This window comes from Bipolaris zeicola, assembly GCF_000523435.1.
Source record: "Bipolaris zeicola 26-R-13 unplaced genomic scaffold scaffold_55, whole genome shotgun sequence".
NCBI lineage: Eukaryota > Fungi > Ascomycota > Dothideomycetes > Pleosporales > Pleosporaceae > Bipolaris > Bipolaris zeicola.
The window spans coordinates 125,381-140,666 of NW_006912104.1; the positions used below are offsets into that span (position 1 = coordinate 125,381).

Below are 15,286 nucleotides of genomic sequence, written 5' to 3' on the forward strand. Positions count from 1 at the left end.
GTGATGGTAGCTCGTCCATGACAAGAGTGTGTGTGGATAAATATGGCGACTTTGACTAAGAAAAACTGTCCGCTTCAGAGAAAAAATGGAACCCAATAAGCTCAAACAAGCCAGGAATTATTAGTATTGGAAACCGTCATGCGGATGGGGTGCAGAGGTGAAGGAATGAAGCCGTCGTATGGCCATTAGCCAGGCGCCAGAACTGCCCCTCATGGCCGTCGGCACTAGCGCCCCCAACATGGTCACGATGACATCTAATCTTATCAGATCATCGCACTTACCTCGGACGATGCCTACTTCAGCATAACTCGGCCTTTCAGCCCTTCCATGGTGGAGTCTTAAATACACTCTGCAAGTAGTTTAAGTGTCCGCGCGGAATTGAGAAGCAGCCACCATCTCAACAGCTCCACCATCTCGTGATCAGGCCACCAGATTGGCCGCGTCAACGCCACATCCATTCGGCTTTATTGTGGCGCCCTCTATTTCTCTCACACGTGTTAAAGAAAAAGAGTAGGGACCATTCGAGTGCGATGTGAAAAGCCAGAAAACAACATCGGAGTGTTTATCACGTGGCATTTATCCCAGGCATCGACTGATTCTACTCATAACAATGGGACTGATGGATACACGGCAACTCATCCCAACTATATGTTGTTGGCTTGCCAGAGTCTTCAACGAGCGGTGAAGAGACCACAGTTCAGAATATATCAGAGGTAATATCGTCGAGACTACCCTCTCACCGCGGATATGCGCGGCCAACCCGAAGAACGATTGATTTGCTGATTTGATTGGTCAGAAGCATGCCCTTGACTTCACCCCTAAGCCAGAAGTTACAGAGTGATCCCACAACTCTGAGTTTGTACTGTTTGGTCCCTCAAGATCAGCAATGTGTCTATATTTGGCCCGGTTGGTGGACTGGCTCTAGCTTGAAAACATCAACTCCAAAGGGAATCTTCTAATCGTCCTAACGAGCAGTAATCTTTTCGTAACTATAGCCACGACCTAAGCAATATGAGAAGACCAACTTCAGAGATTGGAAATGTTCTCTCACTTGAAAAAGCGGTGTAAAATAATTCGTCGCACTCACTGCGACAAACTGAGGGGTAGCAAAAGCCTGGTGAAGGAGGGTTTGAGTTTACGCAGTCACCTTTACTTGTGTAGATATATTGCTAGGCAAGATCTACGCCAATTTGCCATCAATTCCTTCCTGTATCCCCTCAACTACCACATCCAACTACCCGAACGACACCGATATGGCAGACACGGACCCCTTCAAAGTCATGAAAGACATTAGCAGCATGCTTAAAAAGCCGCTTGGTCGACTCATGAGCTCAGCTACAAGGTCTGAGAAGTCCGATGTAGTTGATAAGCACTTGGCAAACACACAAAAGAGATTAGAAGACAAAAGTTCGACTTCCGTATTGGTAAGTGCTACAGTTCATATCTCTGCGATAAAGCACATTGCTAACATATAGTATAGCTAGCAAAGGTAGTAGAAACTTTGAGCAAGCACGGCGAAATGGAAGCTATACGCATGGTGGACGACCTGAGCTTGGTTTACTATACAATGGACTCCATCATTCAAGCTAAAAAGAAACAGATCGAGGAAGCTATGCAAGAGGTTGCCATGGCAAAAGACGAGGTCGAGGAGGCGACCAAGCTGGTCCAGAATACCATCCATGAAGCAGAAAAGAAGGAGGCTGCAAACAAGGAACCGGCAAAGAGAAAGCAGACGGAGGACGAGATGGAGGACGAGATGGACGAGGCGGCGTTGAAAGAGGCAATGCTCGAATATGTAGCAAAGAGGCGCCGTATCAACGAGTAGAGAATCACTTCAAGTGAGATCGTGGGGAGGAACATGGAGCAGAGAATCAGTTCAAGGGAGAAGTAAGGCATTAGAAATAGCAACAATGAATACATTAGTCTGCTAATCTTTCGTGATTAATACTATGAGACATCATTAAAAATACCTTTCTCTTATTGTGGCAATCGAACTGTTTGTACAACGACATGAACTATCTCTCACGAACACTGGTTTCCCATCCACTCCTCCAAGGCTCGGCGGTCATACTCTGCACGCATCTGCATGACATCTGCCATCTTCTCAGCTGCTTCCGCTCTGGTACTTGCGACCTCCATCTCCTTCTCTGACGCCTTGGCGAGCTTGATCGCAGCCTCTGCCGTGAGTTCCGACATCCTAGCTTTGGCCTGCAGCTGGCGTGTTTTATGCGGAAGCTCGTCTTCTTGGGAGTCGGCAACGCGCTTCTGGAAGGTTGTTTCTGTGATATCGTTAGATTGATGCTGTGAACAGTCTGGAACTGCCTTACCCGGTTGTAGCTGAGACGGAGTGTCATCGAGTTCTTGCCAAGGGCTCAGTCCGTGAGGTGGTTCCGAGGTGAAACTTTGACCGGCGACTCGGGCATGCTTTGCCTGTTGACCTGGACAGGGTGTTCCGCTGATTACTTTACGCGAAGGCATGTTCCTTTCTGCTTGTAATGAACAAAATGTTGTTTTCTAGGGTATGGAGATGTTCAGGCAGAAACGATCATGCGTAGGCGATATTGGTAGGTATGCTTAATTAAGTATCTCGCCTTAAAAACTATCTTTATAGTAAGAAATTGATTTTTTTGCTAAAAAGCATGATAGTAGCATGTTACGAAATCCATGCTACAAATACTTCTTTAAGAATAAAGCCATAAGTTAACTTATAGCTCGATAACTAAGTAGAATAGAGAAAGTATTAGTTCCTTGTTAAGACAATCACTAGACTATTATCTTATATCGTTCCCATCAAGGCTACGCCATGTAACATACCTCACTCATCACAACATTCATTATTCAGCTTCCTGGGAAGCTGTCTCCTCCCCTTCCCCTCTATCGGATGCCTTCGATAGGTTCCGCAACTCAATAAAAAGCTGCTTCATTGCCTTGTTATCCTCGGTTGCTGTATCAATAAACTTTGCGAACGAAATTTTAACTTTGTCATACTTCTCTTGCAACTCGTCAATTTGCCTTTTGTTTTCCGATACCGTTTCGAGAGCTGAACGAAGGTGCTTGTTCAAGTGCTCGATGTCTGAGTCCCGGGCTTCGAGTGCCTCGCGCGTTTCCTTCCAATACCCAATAAGATCGTTTAAGAGATTGATATAGCGAGTATTGGCTGCACATAGTGCTTCGCGGCTGTCATAATTTCCTTTCAGGTCGGGTGATTCGATACTCAAGCCTTCATAGAGGGCAAGAACCAAATCTTCCCGAGCGCTTACGATACTTCTCAAGTCTCTGCGATTCTTGGATAATCTGGCTTCCAAATCTGTGACGCGCTACTGCAACTCGCCTTTTTTGCGCTCCAACGTATCTTTGACTTGTGATTGTTCGGATTCCTGATGGACTTGATCGATGTCAAGCTGCCCTTGAGCCTTGGTATGGAAAAGTTCTGCTTCCCCGGCAGCCTGAGTCTGCTTCGCATCTCCTGCTTTAACGTATAAATGTTCCTTCTTTGCAATTACGAGTTTGTCTTGGAGAGCGACGACTTCGTCCCGGAGCGTCACTACTCTAGCTGCATGTGTTTCCCTAACAGTGTTCAATGACTGCTCGACTTTATCAGCACGTTCAAGCGCACGCTGAGTTGCTGTTTTGGCTGCATCCAGCTCGGTGTTCGCAGAATTGTTGCGCTCCTTTGCGTCCTCGAGAGCGGCTTTGAGTCCTCGGATTTCGTCTACCAGCTGTTCGTTCTGGTTCGTAGCGATTTCCATATCACGCCGAGCTGCATCCAGCTCAGTGTTCGCAGACTCATTACGTTGCTGTCCATCTTCAAGAGCGGCTTTGAGTCCTCGGATTTCCTCTGCTAGCTGTTCGTTATGGTTGTTAGCGGTATCAATCTCTCGTTCCTGGTTCGCGATTGTTTTCTCATGTAGCGCGTTGTCCCATGCCAAGTCGCCACAATCTTGTATTGCAGCCTCAAGGCTGGCGGAAAGGCCTTTGATGCGCTTGTCCGGTTCCGTTCTTGACTTGTCAGTGTGTTCTTGGAGGGCTTTAACCTCCCTCTCTTGCTCGTTGGCTTTTGCCTTTTCGGCTTCAGCTTGAGTCCTTGTTTCTTTAACTTGTTCTCCAAGTCTAACAATCTCCTTCCGCAATTCCGTTTCTACTCCACGCACTCGCTCGACCTGTGATTCGAAAGAAGACCTGTCCACGTTTGCTTCGGAGAGCTTAGCTTGCATCCGTCCAGCTTCTTCGTTCGCCTTGGAAAGCTCATGCTGCGCTCGTATGGCCTGCTGTTCTAGGGAAAACATTTTGGTATTTGCTTGGCGTTGCTGATCTTCGGCTGCCTTCTTGTATCCATCAGATTCAATTCTTAAAGTCTTCAGTTGCTGCTCGGAGCTTTGCAGAGAGGCCTGTTGCCTAGTGATTATCGTTCGATCACTTTGCTTCGTCGATGTACTCTCTTCTAATTCATCCAAGTTGGTTAGTCATGTATTTGGCATGTAAAGAGCTATGGAACTTACCTTCTAAACGACTAAGAATGCCTGCAAGCGCTTCTCTCTTTGCAAGAATGCTGACTTGCTTGTGACCCTTCTCTTGCTCGGCTAGGACAGTGCTGATTTGTTCCTTTCCGTTGCGTACCTTCTGCTTCATCACCTTCACTCTGCGTTCTTTTCTCTCAATTTCCCTAATATCGTCTACTTGACGTTCTACTACTATGCCGGCGTAAAAAAAAGCACTTGCTCCTGTCGTATCACCATTGACCCCTTGGAACGTATACGGGAACAGTTAGAGAGCCATGCTGCACTAGATCGGCGGTGTCTTTTCGTGAACAATTAGAGATGATGCGTAAACAGGCAGAGAAAAGATTTTGTATCGTCTGCAAAGGTTCGCTGCAATCGTTAGTGAAAAAGCCGTGTAGCTCATCAGTCACATGAACCGGCCTTGACAGGAAGGCACACAGCTCACTCCCGCCTAGATTTGCGAAAGGAACCTAGCTTCTACACAACACCTACCCCGCCACTAAACCATGACCAGCAACTCCAGGACTTACGGCAAGAAGGGCAGCGGCCAGCGAAAGAGCTCGATTCAGTCAGCAAACTAACCACTGAAACGGAACTTACTAACATTGCTCATAGTCCATTAGTGAACATGCAGGTTACAAACGACGCATCCAAGACTGACTGTGGTTCTGAAAACACGTTCAAACCAGAAGCGAGCTCTCCAGTTGTTGAAGAATTCGAGACCATAGCAGTGAGGCCAACAGAAGTGTTGGATCTAGGAACCACAAACACTGTCCAGCTGAAATCAGTGGTTCTGCCTATCGATCCAGACTTCCAGGTACAGGCCGAAGCTCAAGTAAGAATGCGTAGGTATGATTATGGTGCCAGACTTGGAATGAGCTATAGCGATGTCGCTGCGGCCGCATTCGAAGAAGAGAAGTTCGACAAGCATTCAGCAGTGGACATTGGAGAACCGGCTTACAAATTGTCGGCTGTGCATGCAAGTTGATTCTAATTCAAGACTGCGAAAGCCTGCTAATTCAAAAACAGATTATGGTATCTATCCCTTGCGAGGTCCTCCGCTTGATCGTCAATGGTAACCTATGCAAGGCTATCCGCGACGGGAATCCCGAGTTGGTAAAATACTATTCAGAGGATGCAGCGTGGCAGCAAAACTCGACCGGCACGAATAGGTCGGCAGCGATATACATCCGCCATCTTGTCGACAAGGAACATAATGCACCCATGCCGCAGTGGTGCCGAAAGGCTATCCAACGCCTTCGTAGGTATATCTCGGGCGACCCTGAATATTTCAAGGATGCTGTTGCTTTGGACAATGCCAGGAACCACCGCTCAAGCATTGAAGATATACAGAATGGTCGTCACCATCATCTACAAGGACTCATCAAGCGCGTACAGCAGACCATCACCTTCTGCACTGCGTTGGAGATGCGTCTGAGCGAACTAGATCCAGATATGATCGATGTTTCTCTCGAAAAGCTACTGAAATGTGTTGGTTACAGCATCAACATTACAGCGCGAGGGGCTCAACATGACAAAGGAGACACTAGCTGGTTCCTACAGATGGCGCTCAATGCTTTTCGCCTTGAAGCGCCCGACGCGAAATTCACGTTCGAAGGTTACACCGTCTGCTTCATGGCCCATCCACATGAAGTCTCAGTTGCTGAGTCATTGATTGGCGTCATCACTCATAGCATGATTGAGACGGGCGGCGGCTTTGGTGTGTTCCAAGGTGGAGTGCAGACGACCAGCGCTCGATTGCCTGGTCTGGACGACGCTGCACGTGCTGTTTTCTGGGAACAATGCGACCGCTGGCGTAGCCAGAACACCCCGTACAACAAGAATCTGGACTTCGACTACAAGCGATTGATGAAGCCTCAGAAGGATCAGACCCCCATCCACGAATCAAGCACTCGATTGGAGGAACTGGAGAAGACTTGTGAAGAGCACCGTGAGAAGATTGAAGCTTCGGAACAAAGGACTTCAGAAATAGACCAGCAAGAGCAAACCTTGGCTGTACGTATAGAAGAGTGGCTCAAGAAGTCTGAAGGGAAGGAAACAAGAACACAGGACGCGATGAAGATTCTGCTGAAGAGGGTGAAGGCTTCCTCCGACTAGCAGCTCGATGAAGCCCACGGAAGCGCCTAGGAAACATTGTTCAAAGGAACAAACAACATTTATATGTAAGCTCGGCTGCCTCTTCTTAATAGATTCGAAGGTAACGCAGCGTATTACATATATCTCAATAATCCACAATAATCACCATGTCCTAATTGTCATGGCGTTATATAAGAGGTGTTGTTCGAATTGAAACCACTCTAGCGATTTACATTAATATATTGAACTAATAAGAAATCTTGAGTCGAACTACGCATAGGAGTGAGCGTTCGAAGTTTTTTGTCTGCGTGTTAATATTCGGGATAATCTCAAGTTGACTAGATTTGTCGAGGACTTTTGAGTATTGGCCACACCGCAAACCACGGGATCCTAATGAGAGGCACTGCATGGGTTATGAACGTTTTCGATTCGAACGCGAAAGTACGGAGCAGATTTGCGAGTGGTGTTAGCATTATCGAGTTCCAATCTGATCGGAAGATGTATCTTATAATAGCCAGTGCGCGGAAAGAATGGAACTCGGCATATAGTTGTAGATCCTAAGCGACTGGTTTGAAGCAGATGTTGCGCTTCTTCCAGTGCCAGCAGTTATAAATGTATCTGAGCGCGGTAATGCAACCTCCGTTTTTTTCTAGAACTGTATCTTATTACGATTAAACTGTATAATTATTACCTAGACCACCAAATTCCACCCGTTGGGTCGAGCTCATTAACATACTGTTTCACAGAGGTTTTGAGTATCACAATTTAAACTTCCTACCTAACGTTCAACGTCAACTGTCTCCAGCCTCGATTTAATGCTCGGAAATTCCATCTGTCCAAAGTTCTCAAATCAGAAAGATACGATGCATACCAGTCTCAGGATCATAGCCTTTTTTGCCCGTCTTTGGATCATCACCTCTATGTGGCATCGCCCCGTCACTTTCATAAGCTTTGAGAATTTCAAGGTCCTCCAGAGCCTTGTGGTCCCCATATGGGCTCAATTTTGTGATACCAACACGTCGGAATGCTGGTCCCTCCTTGCAGCTTTTTTCGAGTTGCAAAATCAAACAGGTGAGGTATTTTGACTCCTCCGAAGCGGTCCGATCGCCTCTGGCCGCGGGTACTACGTAAACATCAGCATCCGGACCGATAATGCCCGGAACATCTCTTTCTGGACAATCAAGGAACACAATGGTATGCTCTTCGTCGGAGAGGTCATCGCGCTCCACCAGCCGCCATTCGAAACGACCTTTAGCTTTCTCAGATACGGAGAAACTGGCTTTGCGTAGCTTGCCCCATATTATTAATTCAGCGCCTTCAAGCAGGCCGAACTCGTCGGAGCTGTATTTTGGTGTAACAGAAACTTCGTCAATAGCAATGAGGATATCTCGGTCGGTCACCTCGGCGTATCGAATGCCGTTTCCTTGGTCGGCATTGATGGATGACCAGGAGAAGGAAGGCGCGCGGTAACTCGTAGGTGCAGTCGTAAAATAGTGAAAGCTATCGTCAACGGCTTGGAACTTTGGCTCAACGTACCACAGCAGCTGACTTGCGAGGTTCCATGCCCAAAGTCCAGCTACGTATTGCGTAGTACCTACGACGTCCGTTTTACCTGCGTGAATTGTGCTTCGGCATTTTAACTGGGCGGGCTTCTCTGCCGGGCCTACTTTTCCAGACATCCAACGGGCCATTCCAGACAAAGCAATAAGCTTATCTTTTTCGTTAGTGACCGCTGTTCCGGAGTACACTTCAACAATGCGACGCCAAAGCTCGAGAGCAAATATTTCGGGTCGGAGATGTGAATCGGGATCACCAGAGTCTTGAAAACGCAAACGACGCAGGCGTTTGCCTTCTGCCAAGTCGTTGAGCGCCTTCAATCGAGAACCTTCTCTGATACCATCGGCTGTTGACTGGAAGTTGGGTGTTCCTTCCGGTAATCCTTCGGCAGCTTCAAACTCATGACACTCCCAAGCGACTTGGTCTCGGCAGAAATGCAGCACTCTGGGGGCCATGAGACGTTCTTGTAGTACCCAGCCTCGTCGGTTTACAGGTGCTTCATCCACTCGATCAACCCAAAATGACACATCTAGCACTGTACATCGCCGCAAATCTGATCGTCTAGCTCCGATACATGCATTACTAGAATCTTGGGAAGAGGTAATGCGGGTCAGACCATTTCGGTCGGCTCGAGTCGGTTGGGATGTACTTTCGCGCCGTGGGTTGTTTGCACCTGGAAGACCCGAGATGTTCAAGAGTACCTCATCTTCGAGTAAAAGCTTGGGCCCGCGATCCATGAAGATCCCCTCTTCACCGTTGGATGCAGCTGTCGCAGAAATGTTCAAAAATGCCTTTTTGTACACCTGATCCATGCGTGCGGATTGGTGCAACCAATCTTCTTCATCCCCCTGCTTGATACAGAGAGTATCTATCCAAATATAGCCCACATTTGGGAGTCGTGCGGCGAACTGAATTGCCTGTTGGAAAGTCTTTGGTAGTTCGTCCAGCTCCATGCCTAGTTTCCGTTGTTCGATGTTCTCCGAGGTTAATCTGGCCTCCAAGTGTTTGGGTGAGGGAACTTTACCCCAACAATGGGAGAGCGTCACATAGTACGGGTTCTGCTTCCCATCTTTCTGAAATGGTGTGTCAACTTCCCAATCTTTTGTCTCAACTAATGTGACCATGGTACTCTTCGGGTTAATTACTGACTCCAATTTCCTGGAGTCGAAATGGTCTTTCTTCTTGAGTTGCTTGAGACTGATCAGCCTTGTAGGATATGACAAATGATCGGGCGTCTCCTGAACGCAGTTGCACTTCGACATCCATTGGCTGACCAGATGATACACTTCGTCAGACTCCGTGTTGCGGGAAACTGGAGTTCGAAACGGTGGGTCATTGATGCCTTTTGTATATAGTATTAGCTAGGAACACCATAGCTAATCGATTGGGTATCTCACTTGTTTCCTTAAGCACAAAGGTCCGCTGACATCGTATCTGATCATACCGCAGCCTGAGATTGAGGCAATAGACTTGATCCATCTTAGGATTTGGGACAAAAAGTGATGCCGTTATTGTGATGGGAAGTTCATCACAATTCTTTTCTGGGCCTATATGGGATCGCAACTCTTCGAGTAAAACGCGGCAGATCCCACAGTTCATTTTTGCTGAATGACACAAGTTTTTCCCAGACATGTGATGATTGAAATGAAGATCGTACGTCCCTTTCCAGATCCTTCCTTCTTGGCTGCGCAACATACAAAAACACACGTCGCAAAGCATGTTGCCAAGTAGTTTGGTGGGTAGATGAGACCTGAAAATGAAAATAGCTGAAAAATGGAGTAAGAGAGGTGGTGAAATTCCACCAAGGCTTCGGCTAAAGAAAAGCTCGTATGTTGTGAGCTAGTTTCTATGCAAAAGACACCCCACATGCTTTTTCACGTGGAGAAATTCAGCTATGAAAAGGATGAATAGCTTGGTCTCGCGAAAGCACCTATGAAGCGGAAGCTGACGATATATGCACAAGCGGTATCACGGCCGCATGGGTCTTGACCAATGGGAGCATGCATCACACCACCATCTTTTGGCGGATCACAAATGCAGGTATACAAGGGTAAGATCGATCAGTAGGGATCTTGTTCTTAGATGGGATCAGAGCTTGGGCTTTGCTCAGTGAACAGGAGATTAATCACGTGTCATTAGTATCAATCAGCAGAAACATTCGACCCTTGGATACCCCTCTAGCTCTTCTGATGAGATACCTTTGCTATATTAATGATCATTCGGTCCTTCAATCATTATAATACTGTAACCCAACTAGTGTCGTCATTTCACACTGTCGGGTCACTATCTTCAAGTCCTTGATTGGTTCAAAATCTGGAGTAATACGTAACGAAGTTGACCCTTGCACGCATGTATGCGGCCGTTTGCAACCGTTTGCAGCAACCACACTTATGCAAGGCTTCCCAACAGATACGTCGCAAATCCCATGTGCTGGCAATGAAGGGGATGGGCCCGCATTTCCATAGTCAATGGCGCAGCAGTGCTGAGCAGGGTTTCTCGATTCCTGTAAGCAAGTCCTAAGTGCGCCTGCACAAAATAAAACTGCCAATCTTGGTATTTCAGGTGGACTGATCTCCCTAGAAACCTTTGGTCAGTAGCTCTAGGGTGCGTGGTAGGTCCTCCGCCTTTTCCCTTCACCTTTATAGCGGCATATCGGGGTACAGGAAACCTACCAACTCTATCCATATTCGACTCTGCATTGTAGCATCACGCCCAATCATACCAGAACCCACTCCTCGAGGCTGGAATAATGGCTACCTTCATGCTCGACGGCTTTCGCTCAAAAGTCCCCGTTCAATTGACCCACGGTATAACCGAATCCCAACTCCTAGACTTCAGGGCTTTCCAAACTTGGCGTGATACCCTCCGCGCCAACCTAGCCTTACAGTACAGCAACCCCAACCATGCTTTTCATGATGACCCATTCTCGCTTCAGAAGATCGAAATTCAATCTGTCGACTGGTTCCCTACAAAGAAAGGCTCGATACTCGGCTTTGTGAAGCTACGCGCATACATTCGCAGCAAGAAATTGGTCAACGGCAAGCCTAAGGAGCTCCCAGGCATCGCATTCTTGCGAGGTGGCAGCGTTGCGATGCTCATGATTCTGCGGCCGCAGGACTCACGCGACGAGAGGTGGGTTGTGATGACGGAGCAGCCGCGGGTGCCCGCGGGCAGTCTTTCATTCGTGGAGATACCTGCTGGGATGCTGGACAAGTCAAACAACTTCAGCGGAAAAGCTGCCGAGGAGATCTTAGAAGAAACAGGTTTCAAGTTACCGAAGTCTGAACTCATTGATCTTACCGAACTGGCGCTAAAGCAGACACAAAGTGAAGACGGCGAGGTTCTGCAGAATGCTATGTATCCTAGCCCAGGAGGATCAGACGAGTTCATCCCAATCTTTTTGTGGGAGAAGGTGAGCACACACTCATGTATAGGTAGCTTTGAGCCTACGCTAACGAGATCACGCCTTATGTAGGAGCTTGATCGTCAAGAGATTATGGATCTCCGGGGTAAATTAACGGGAAAGAGAGCTCAGGGAGAGATGATCACGCTGAGAGTATGTGATTATGAAGAGCTATGGAAGGTGTGCCCAAGGGATGCGAAGACTTTGGCTGCTTGGGCGCTATATGAGGGCCTGAATAGGGCTGGTATTATTCAGGAAGAGTTAAGGAAACGCAAACAGATTCCAGGCGTGGAGTTGCAATTGGATGATGGTGATTCATCTGAATAGTTATCGTAAGTTATGGAATGTAATGGCTCCTGCAGGCAAAGCCTCTGGTTTCAGGACTATATCCGTGGGCGTGGTGCACTGCTCGGCCGCTCAGGCGCTAACTCCACTACATAGCAACACAAATGGAGCCATTTCACCACGGAATTTATAGGCCTAAAAAGGTGCTCATAGTCAAACAAGAAGAAGGAAAAGACTTGAAGTCTCGAACAGCTGGTTTAGCTAATTGCTAGATGCGATCCCCTAATTTCCTTCGTGATTATGATGCTACTATGACCCCTTTGGTACTCTCCAACAGAACGTACATTCGATACATTCAACACGCCCAAAAACACAAGTTCCTGTAGGTTTTCTTTTCTTCCTGCATGGCTGCGCCCCATGCCGTGTCACCTTCATATACGCGTCGTTGCTTGATTGGTTTGTCCATCCAAAATCCTGCTCGCAGCGCATCCTGACATATCTCTCCGCGGAGGCAGCCACCGACCAATAAGGCATTATAACGAAATCCTTCTGCTCAATCTCTTATTTCGCTAATAACTTGGCCACACGGTTGATTGGCTCTACCCTCGTGTCATCATAATTTCGGATCTTCAAGCTTGCTTGAGCCATATATTTGGACCGAAGTGGATATATCTGCTTGCTTCAAATGAGGGCATAAGCGGCCCGTGCAACAATCACAAGGGACTGGGACGGAATTGCAATGGAAAAAACAAAAATTGGTGTGAGAACGGTGACAGATGATGCTATTTGGGTAGCAAAAGCCGAATAGAATAGCTGTCCGAATTTAAGTCAAGCGTTCACATATGCGTTTATCAAGCCTCTTTAATATATTTTATCCCGTGCTCCATAGGCATGTTGATCTGAAGCTAATCTATAGCTGATACCTAAAAGTCATCATCAGGTTAGCACCCTTCCGCCTTGTATGAATTCAATAATCTTGCCTCAACGGCTCACTGCTAGGCAAGGACTGGGGCAGTGGCAGGGCTACTCGATACAATTATAGCGTTGTACTGGTGGAATGCAATTCTGATGCCATGGAGATACGCTACGTAATTGTCATTGATGAGTATTTGCAAGCTACTTTACTTCATCACATCGGAGATGCTGACAATGTTCAGAACCATATAGGTCACCGAAACAATGGCTGCAATGCAAGAGACAACCTTGCCCACCGTACCTAGCATGTCAAACCCGCCCGCTTCCACCTCCGCAGCGTTTCATCCGACCACCTTTACGCATTCCTCGATCGTCTTGTTCGCGATATCAAGCTTTTGATGAGTTCTTTACAACAGATCAAATGTACGTTGCTTCTGGTTCTTCAGATCAATGTCTTCCCAAAATGCAACGCTGACCAACGAGAGACTGTTGATGCACGTGGCCGTGATGAGCAGGTACCTTTGAGTTTGAGCGTAGCTCAGGTTAATCGCATCGCGTGTAGGAGATCCAACCGGGTACATTGCCTGTATTTGGAGACTTCCGTAAATCTTTGCAAAGTCGGGCAACGCATTTACTGGAAGGTTGGCTAATAGCCTCTTTGGAAAAACGCCAGTCCAGATGGCTCCCGCAATTGTTGATCCGATAGCATTCCCTGTAGAGATAACCAGAGACTCACATGCTAGAAGAGCAGGAAAGTCCTCTTGTTTGGAAACGGCCATAAGCGTCGTCTGCTCTGAAGTAACCAGAACACCCGCTCCTAGCGAAAGAAAGAGATAGCACATAACTATATATCCAATGTTGTTATCGGAGTGAAGAAAGTTAATCATCAATCCCGTGCCTAGAACGGTAAGTGGTACTCCCCAAAAGAAGGAGTACACCTTTACGCGTCCATAATAGCGTAAGCAAACACCATATACGAAGGATATGAAGCAGGCGCCCGTAGCATATACGTTGCTGACGTAGGTAGCATGAACAATGGTTTGGTTGTAAAGGAAAATCAAACAAGAGTAAAAGTATGGACTCCAACATGACGAAGCAATATAGAGAGTTGCAGCCATGGTATAGGTAAAGATGACAGTGCGGTTCTTGAGGAGATGCCAAGGAATGAAGGGAATTGGTGCAAAGTACTTCTCCCATAGTCCAAAGACAATGATGAGAAGGGCACCAAAAACGATAAAGCAGATGATCATGGGCGACTTCCATCGGTCGGCTTGGTATGAGTAGATGTTGAAGCTGAGCAAGAAGAGCGCCATTCCTGTCGCAAGAATGAGCAATCCGATGAGGTCGAATTCCTTGCCATAATGAATGAGCTTCTGGATGAAAGTGCCATGATCAGGGCGGGGTTCAATCAAGCCTTGCTTTTGCGCCTTGGCCTGGTTGACATAGAGGAGGCCGATCAGCGGTAAGCAGACGATGGGGACAAGGATGGAGAGGATACCAAAGCCCCATCTTAGGCCTATCCCACCAGGACTGACAATCCTATCCACTGCAAATCCATAGAGGAAGGTCGTGATTAACCAAGGTAAACCAAGATATCCGAGGAAGAGTCCTCGGTTCTTGAGCTTGGACGTATCGGAGACGAAGACTATTAGCGAAAAGTCAACCGACCTGTAACCTACGGTGAAAAACACCTGCGCAGCACAGTATGTCTGCACGTTGTTACAGGCAGCCATCATGATCAGCCCAACGGTTGTGAAGGCGACTCCGAGGCAGAGAGCAGGAGGACGACCCCAAACGTTCATTATTTTCGCATACGGCAGCTTCCATAAGCCTCCAACAATGGATGCAATAACACCAGTAAGCGCCGTGAGTGAGTGTTCCCGGAACGAACTGGTAATGTATGGGGTTAGCGTCCCCACAGTACCCGAAGTCCATGTGAGTATAAATTCTATTAGCCACACCCTGTCAAAGGTTAGCTAGAGCCAGCATGCACCTAGAGTGAGTCATACATGATATAAGCAACAATGAGGTCCTTCTTAGACCATGAGCAGGTCAAGGCTTGTATATTCTGAACTCCTTTCGGGGCGGAGGTGTCGATCTTTGCCGACTCATGATCGGCATCCGTTATCTCTATTGACCTAGGAGCACCTGGTTTTTCGTCGATGTGAGGAGTATTGGACTTTTTAATTGGCTTAGGCGATGCAGGAGCAGAGTTCAGGCCATGGTCTCCAGCCTGTACAGAATACTCCTCTTTGCCGGAGGGAGGACTTCTACATCGTTGTAAGTGTGGTTAGCAATAACGCCTGGTATAGCTTTTGACTTTGCTCACTTGAACTCCAAATTCATCCTGCAATGCGTCTATCTGCAGGAAATACTAGTGACGACATGATAAAATTGAATTCTTGTGCCACTGGCAATATATATACAGTACTAACTCAAAAGTCTGTTCGCACTAGCGTCTGGGCGCACCAACACTACTTTTTTGCCCAATTTCAACACCGTGCAACTCCACCAAATCATATTTAATTTT

The 15,286-nt window shown here is 47.2% G+C and overlaps 10 protein-coding genes across 10 annotated transcripts; 3 read left to right on the plus strand and 7 right to left on the minus strand.

The window, feature by feature from the left end:
* Positions 1-1,253: 1,253 nt before the first annotated feature.
* COCCADRAFT_25491 (uncharacterized protein) lies at positions 1,254-1,825 on the plus strand (the record flags this gene model as incomplete). Its single annotated transcript, XM_007713105.1, has 2 exons — positions 1,254-1,424; positions 1,481-1,825. The coding sequence occupies 2 exons, from the start codon at positions 1,254-1,256 to the stop codon at positions 1,823-1,825; spliced, it is 516 nt and encodes a 171-aa protein (XP_007711295.1).
* A 197-nt stretch (positions 1,826-2,022) lies between these two features.
* COCCADRAFT_4244 (uncharacterized protein) lies at positions 2,023-2,478 on the minus strand (the record flags this gene model as incomplete). The annotated part of the gene is made up of 2 exons (XM_007713097.1): positions 2,023-2,279; positions 2,328-2,478. The coding sequence occupies 2 exons, from the start codon at positions 2,476-2,478 to the stop codon at positions 2,023-2,025; spliced, it is 408 nt and encodes a 135-aa protein (XP_007711287.1).
* Positions 2,479-2,834: 356 nt separating this feature from the next.
* COCCADRAFT_93626 (uncharacterized protein) lies at positions 2,835-3,317 on the minus strand (the record flags this gene model as incomplete). The annotated part of the gene is made up of 1 exon (XM_007713139.1): positions 2,835-3,317. A coding segment is annotated over one exon (483 nt), but the record flags the coding sequence as incomplete, so codon positions are not given.
* On the minus strand, positions 3,318-4,629 carry COCCADRAFT_25493 (uncharacterized protein; the record flags this gene model as incomplete). The annotated part of the gene is made up of 2 exons (XM_007713106.1): positions 3,318-4,441; positions 4,500-4,629. The coding sequence occupies 2 exons, from the start codon at positions 4,627-4,629 to the stop codon at positions 3,318-3,320; spliced, it is 1,254 nt and encodes a 417-aa protein (XP_007711296.1).
* A 1,739-nt stretch (positions 4,630-6,368) lies between these two features.
* On the plus strand, positions 6,369-6,617 carry COCCADRAFT_93572 (uncharacterized protein; the record flags this gene model as incomplete). Its single annotated transcript, XM_007713140.1, has 1 exon — positions 6,369-6,617. The coding sequence occupies one exon, from the start codon at positions 6,369-6,371 to the stop codon at positions 6,615-6,617; it is 249 nt and encodes an 82-aa protein (XP_007711330.1).
* An 824-nt stretch (positions 6,618-7,441) lies between these two features.
* COCCADRAFT_93579 (uncharacterized protein) lies at positions 7,442-8,608 on the minus strand (the record flags this gene model as incomplete). Its single annotated transcript, XM_007713141.1, has 1 exon — positions 7,442-8,608. One exon carries the CDS (start codon positions 8,606-8,608, stop codon positions 7,442-7,444), a length of 1,167 nt encoding a protein of 388 aa, XP_007711331.1.
* Positions 8,609-8,890: 282 nt separating this feature from the next.
* Positions 8,891-9,226, minus strand: COCCADRAFT_62087 (uncharacterized protein; the record flags this gene model as incomplete). Its single annotated transcript, XM_007713142.1, has 1 exon — positions 8,891-9,226. A coding segment is annotated over one exon (336 nt), but the record flags the coding sequence as incomplete, so codon positions are not given.
* Positions 9,227-10,541: 1,315 nt separating this feature from the next.
* COCCADRAFT_93663 (uncharacterized protein) lies at positions 10,542-10,838 on the minus strand (the record flags this gene model as incomplete). The annotated part of the gene is made up of 1 exon (XM_007713143.1): positions 10,542-10,838. One exon carries the CDS (start codon positions 10,836-10,838, stop codon positions 10,542-10,544), a length of 297 nt encoding a protein of 98 aa, XP_007711333.1.
* A 64-nt stretch (positions 10,839-10,902) lies between these two features.
* On the plus strand, positions 10,903-11,883 carry COCCADRAFT_4248 (uncharacterized protein; the record flags this gene model as incomplete). Its single annotated transcript, XM_007713098.1, has 2 exons — positions 10,903-11,565; positions 11,629-11,883. 2 exons carry the CDS (start codon positions 10,903-10,905, stop codon positions 11,881-11,883), a joined length of 918 nt encoding a protein of 305 aa, XP_007711288.1.
* Positions 11,884-13,163: 1,280 nt separating this feature from the next.
* COCCADRAFT_4249 (uncharacterized protein) lies at positions 13,164-15,102 on the minus strand (the record flags this gene model as incomplete). Its single annotated transcript, XM_007713099.1, has 3 exons — positions 13,164-14,718; positions 14,766-15,026; positions 15,086-15,102. 3 exons carry the CDS (start codon positions 15,100-15,102, stop codon positions 13,164-13,166), a joined length of 1,833 nt encoding a protein of 610 aa, XP_007711289.1.
* Between the last annotated feature and the right edge of the window lie 184 nt (positions 15,103-15,286).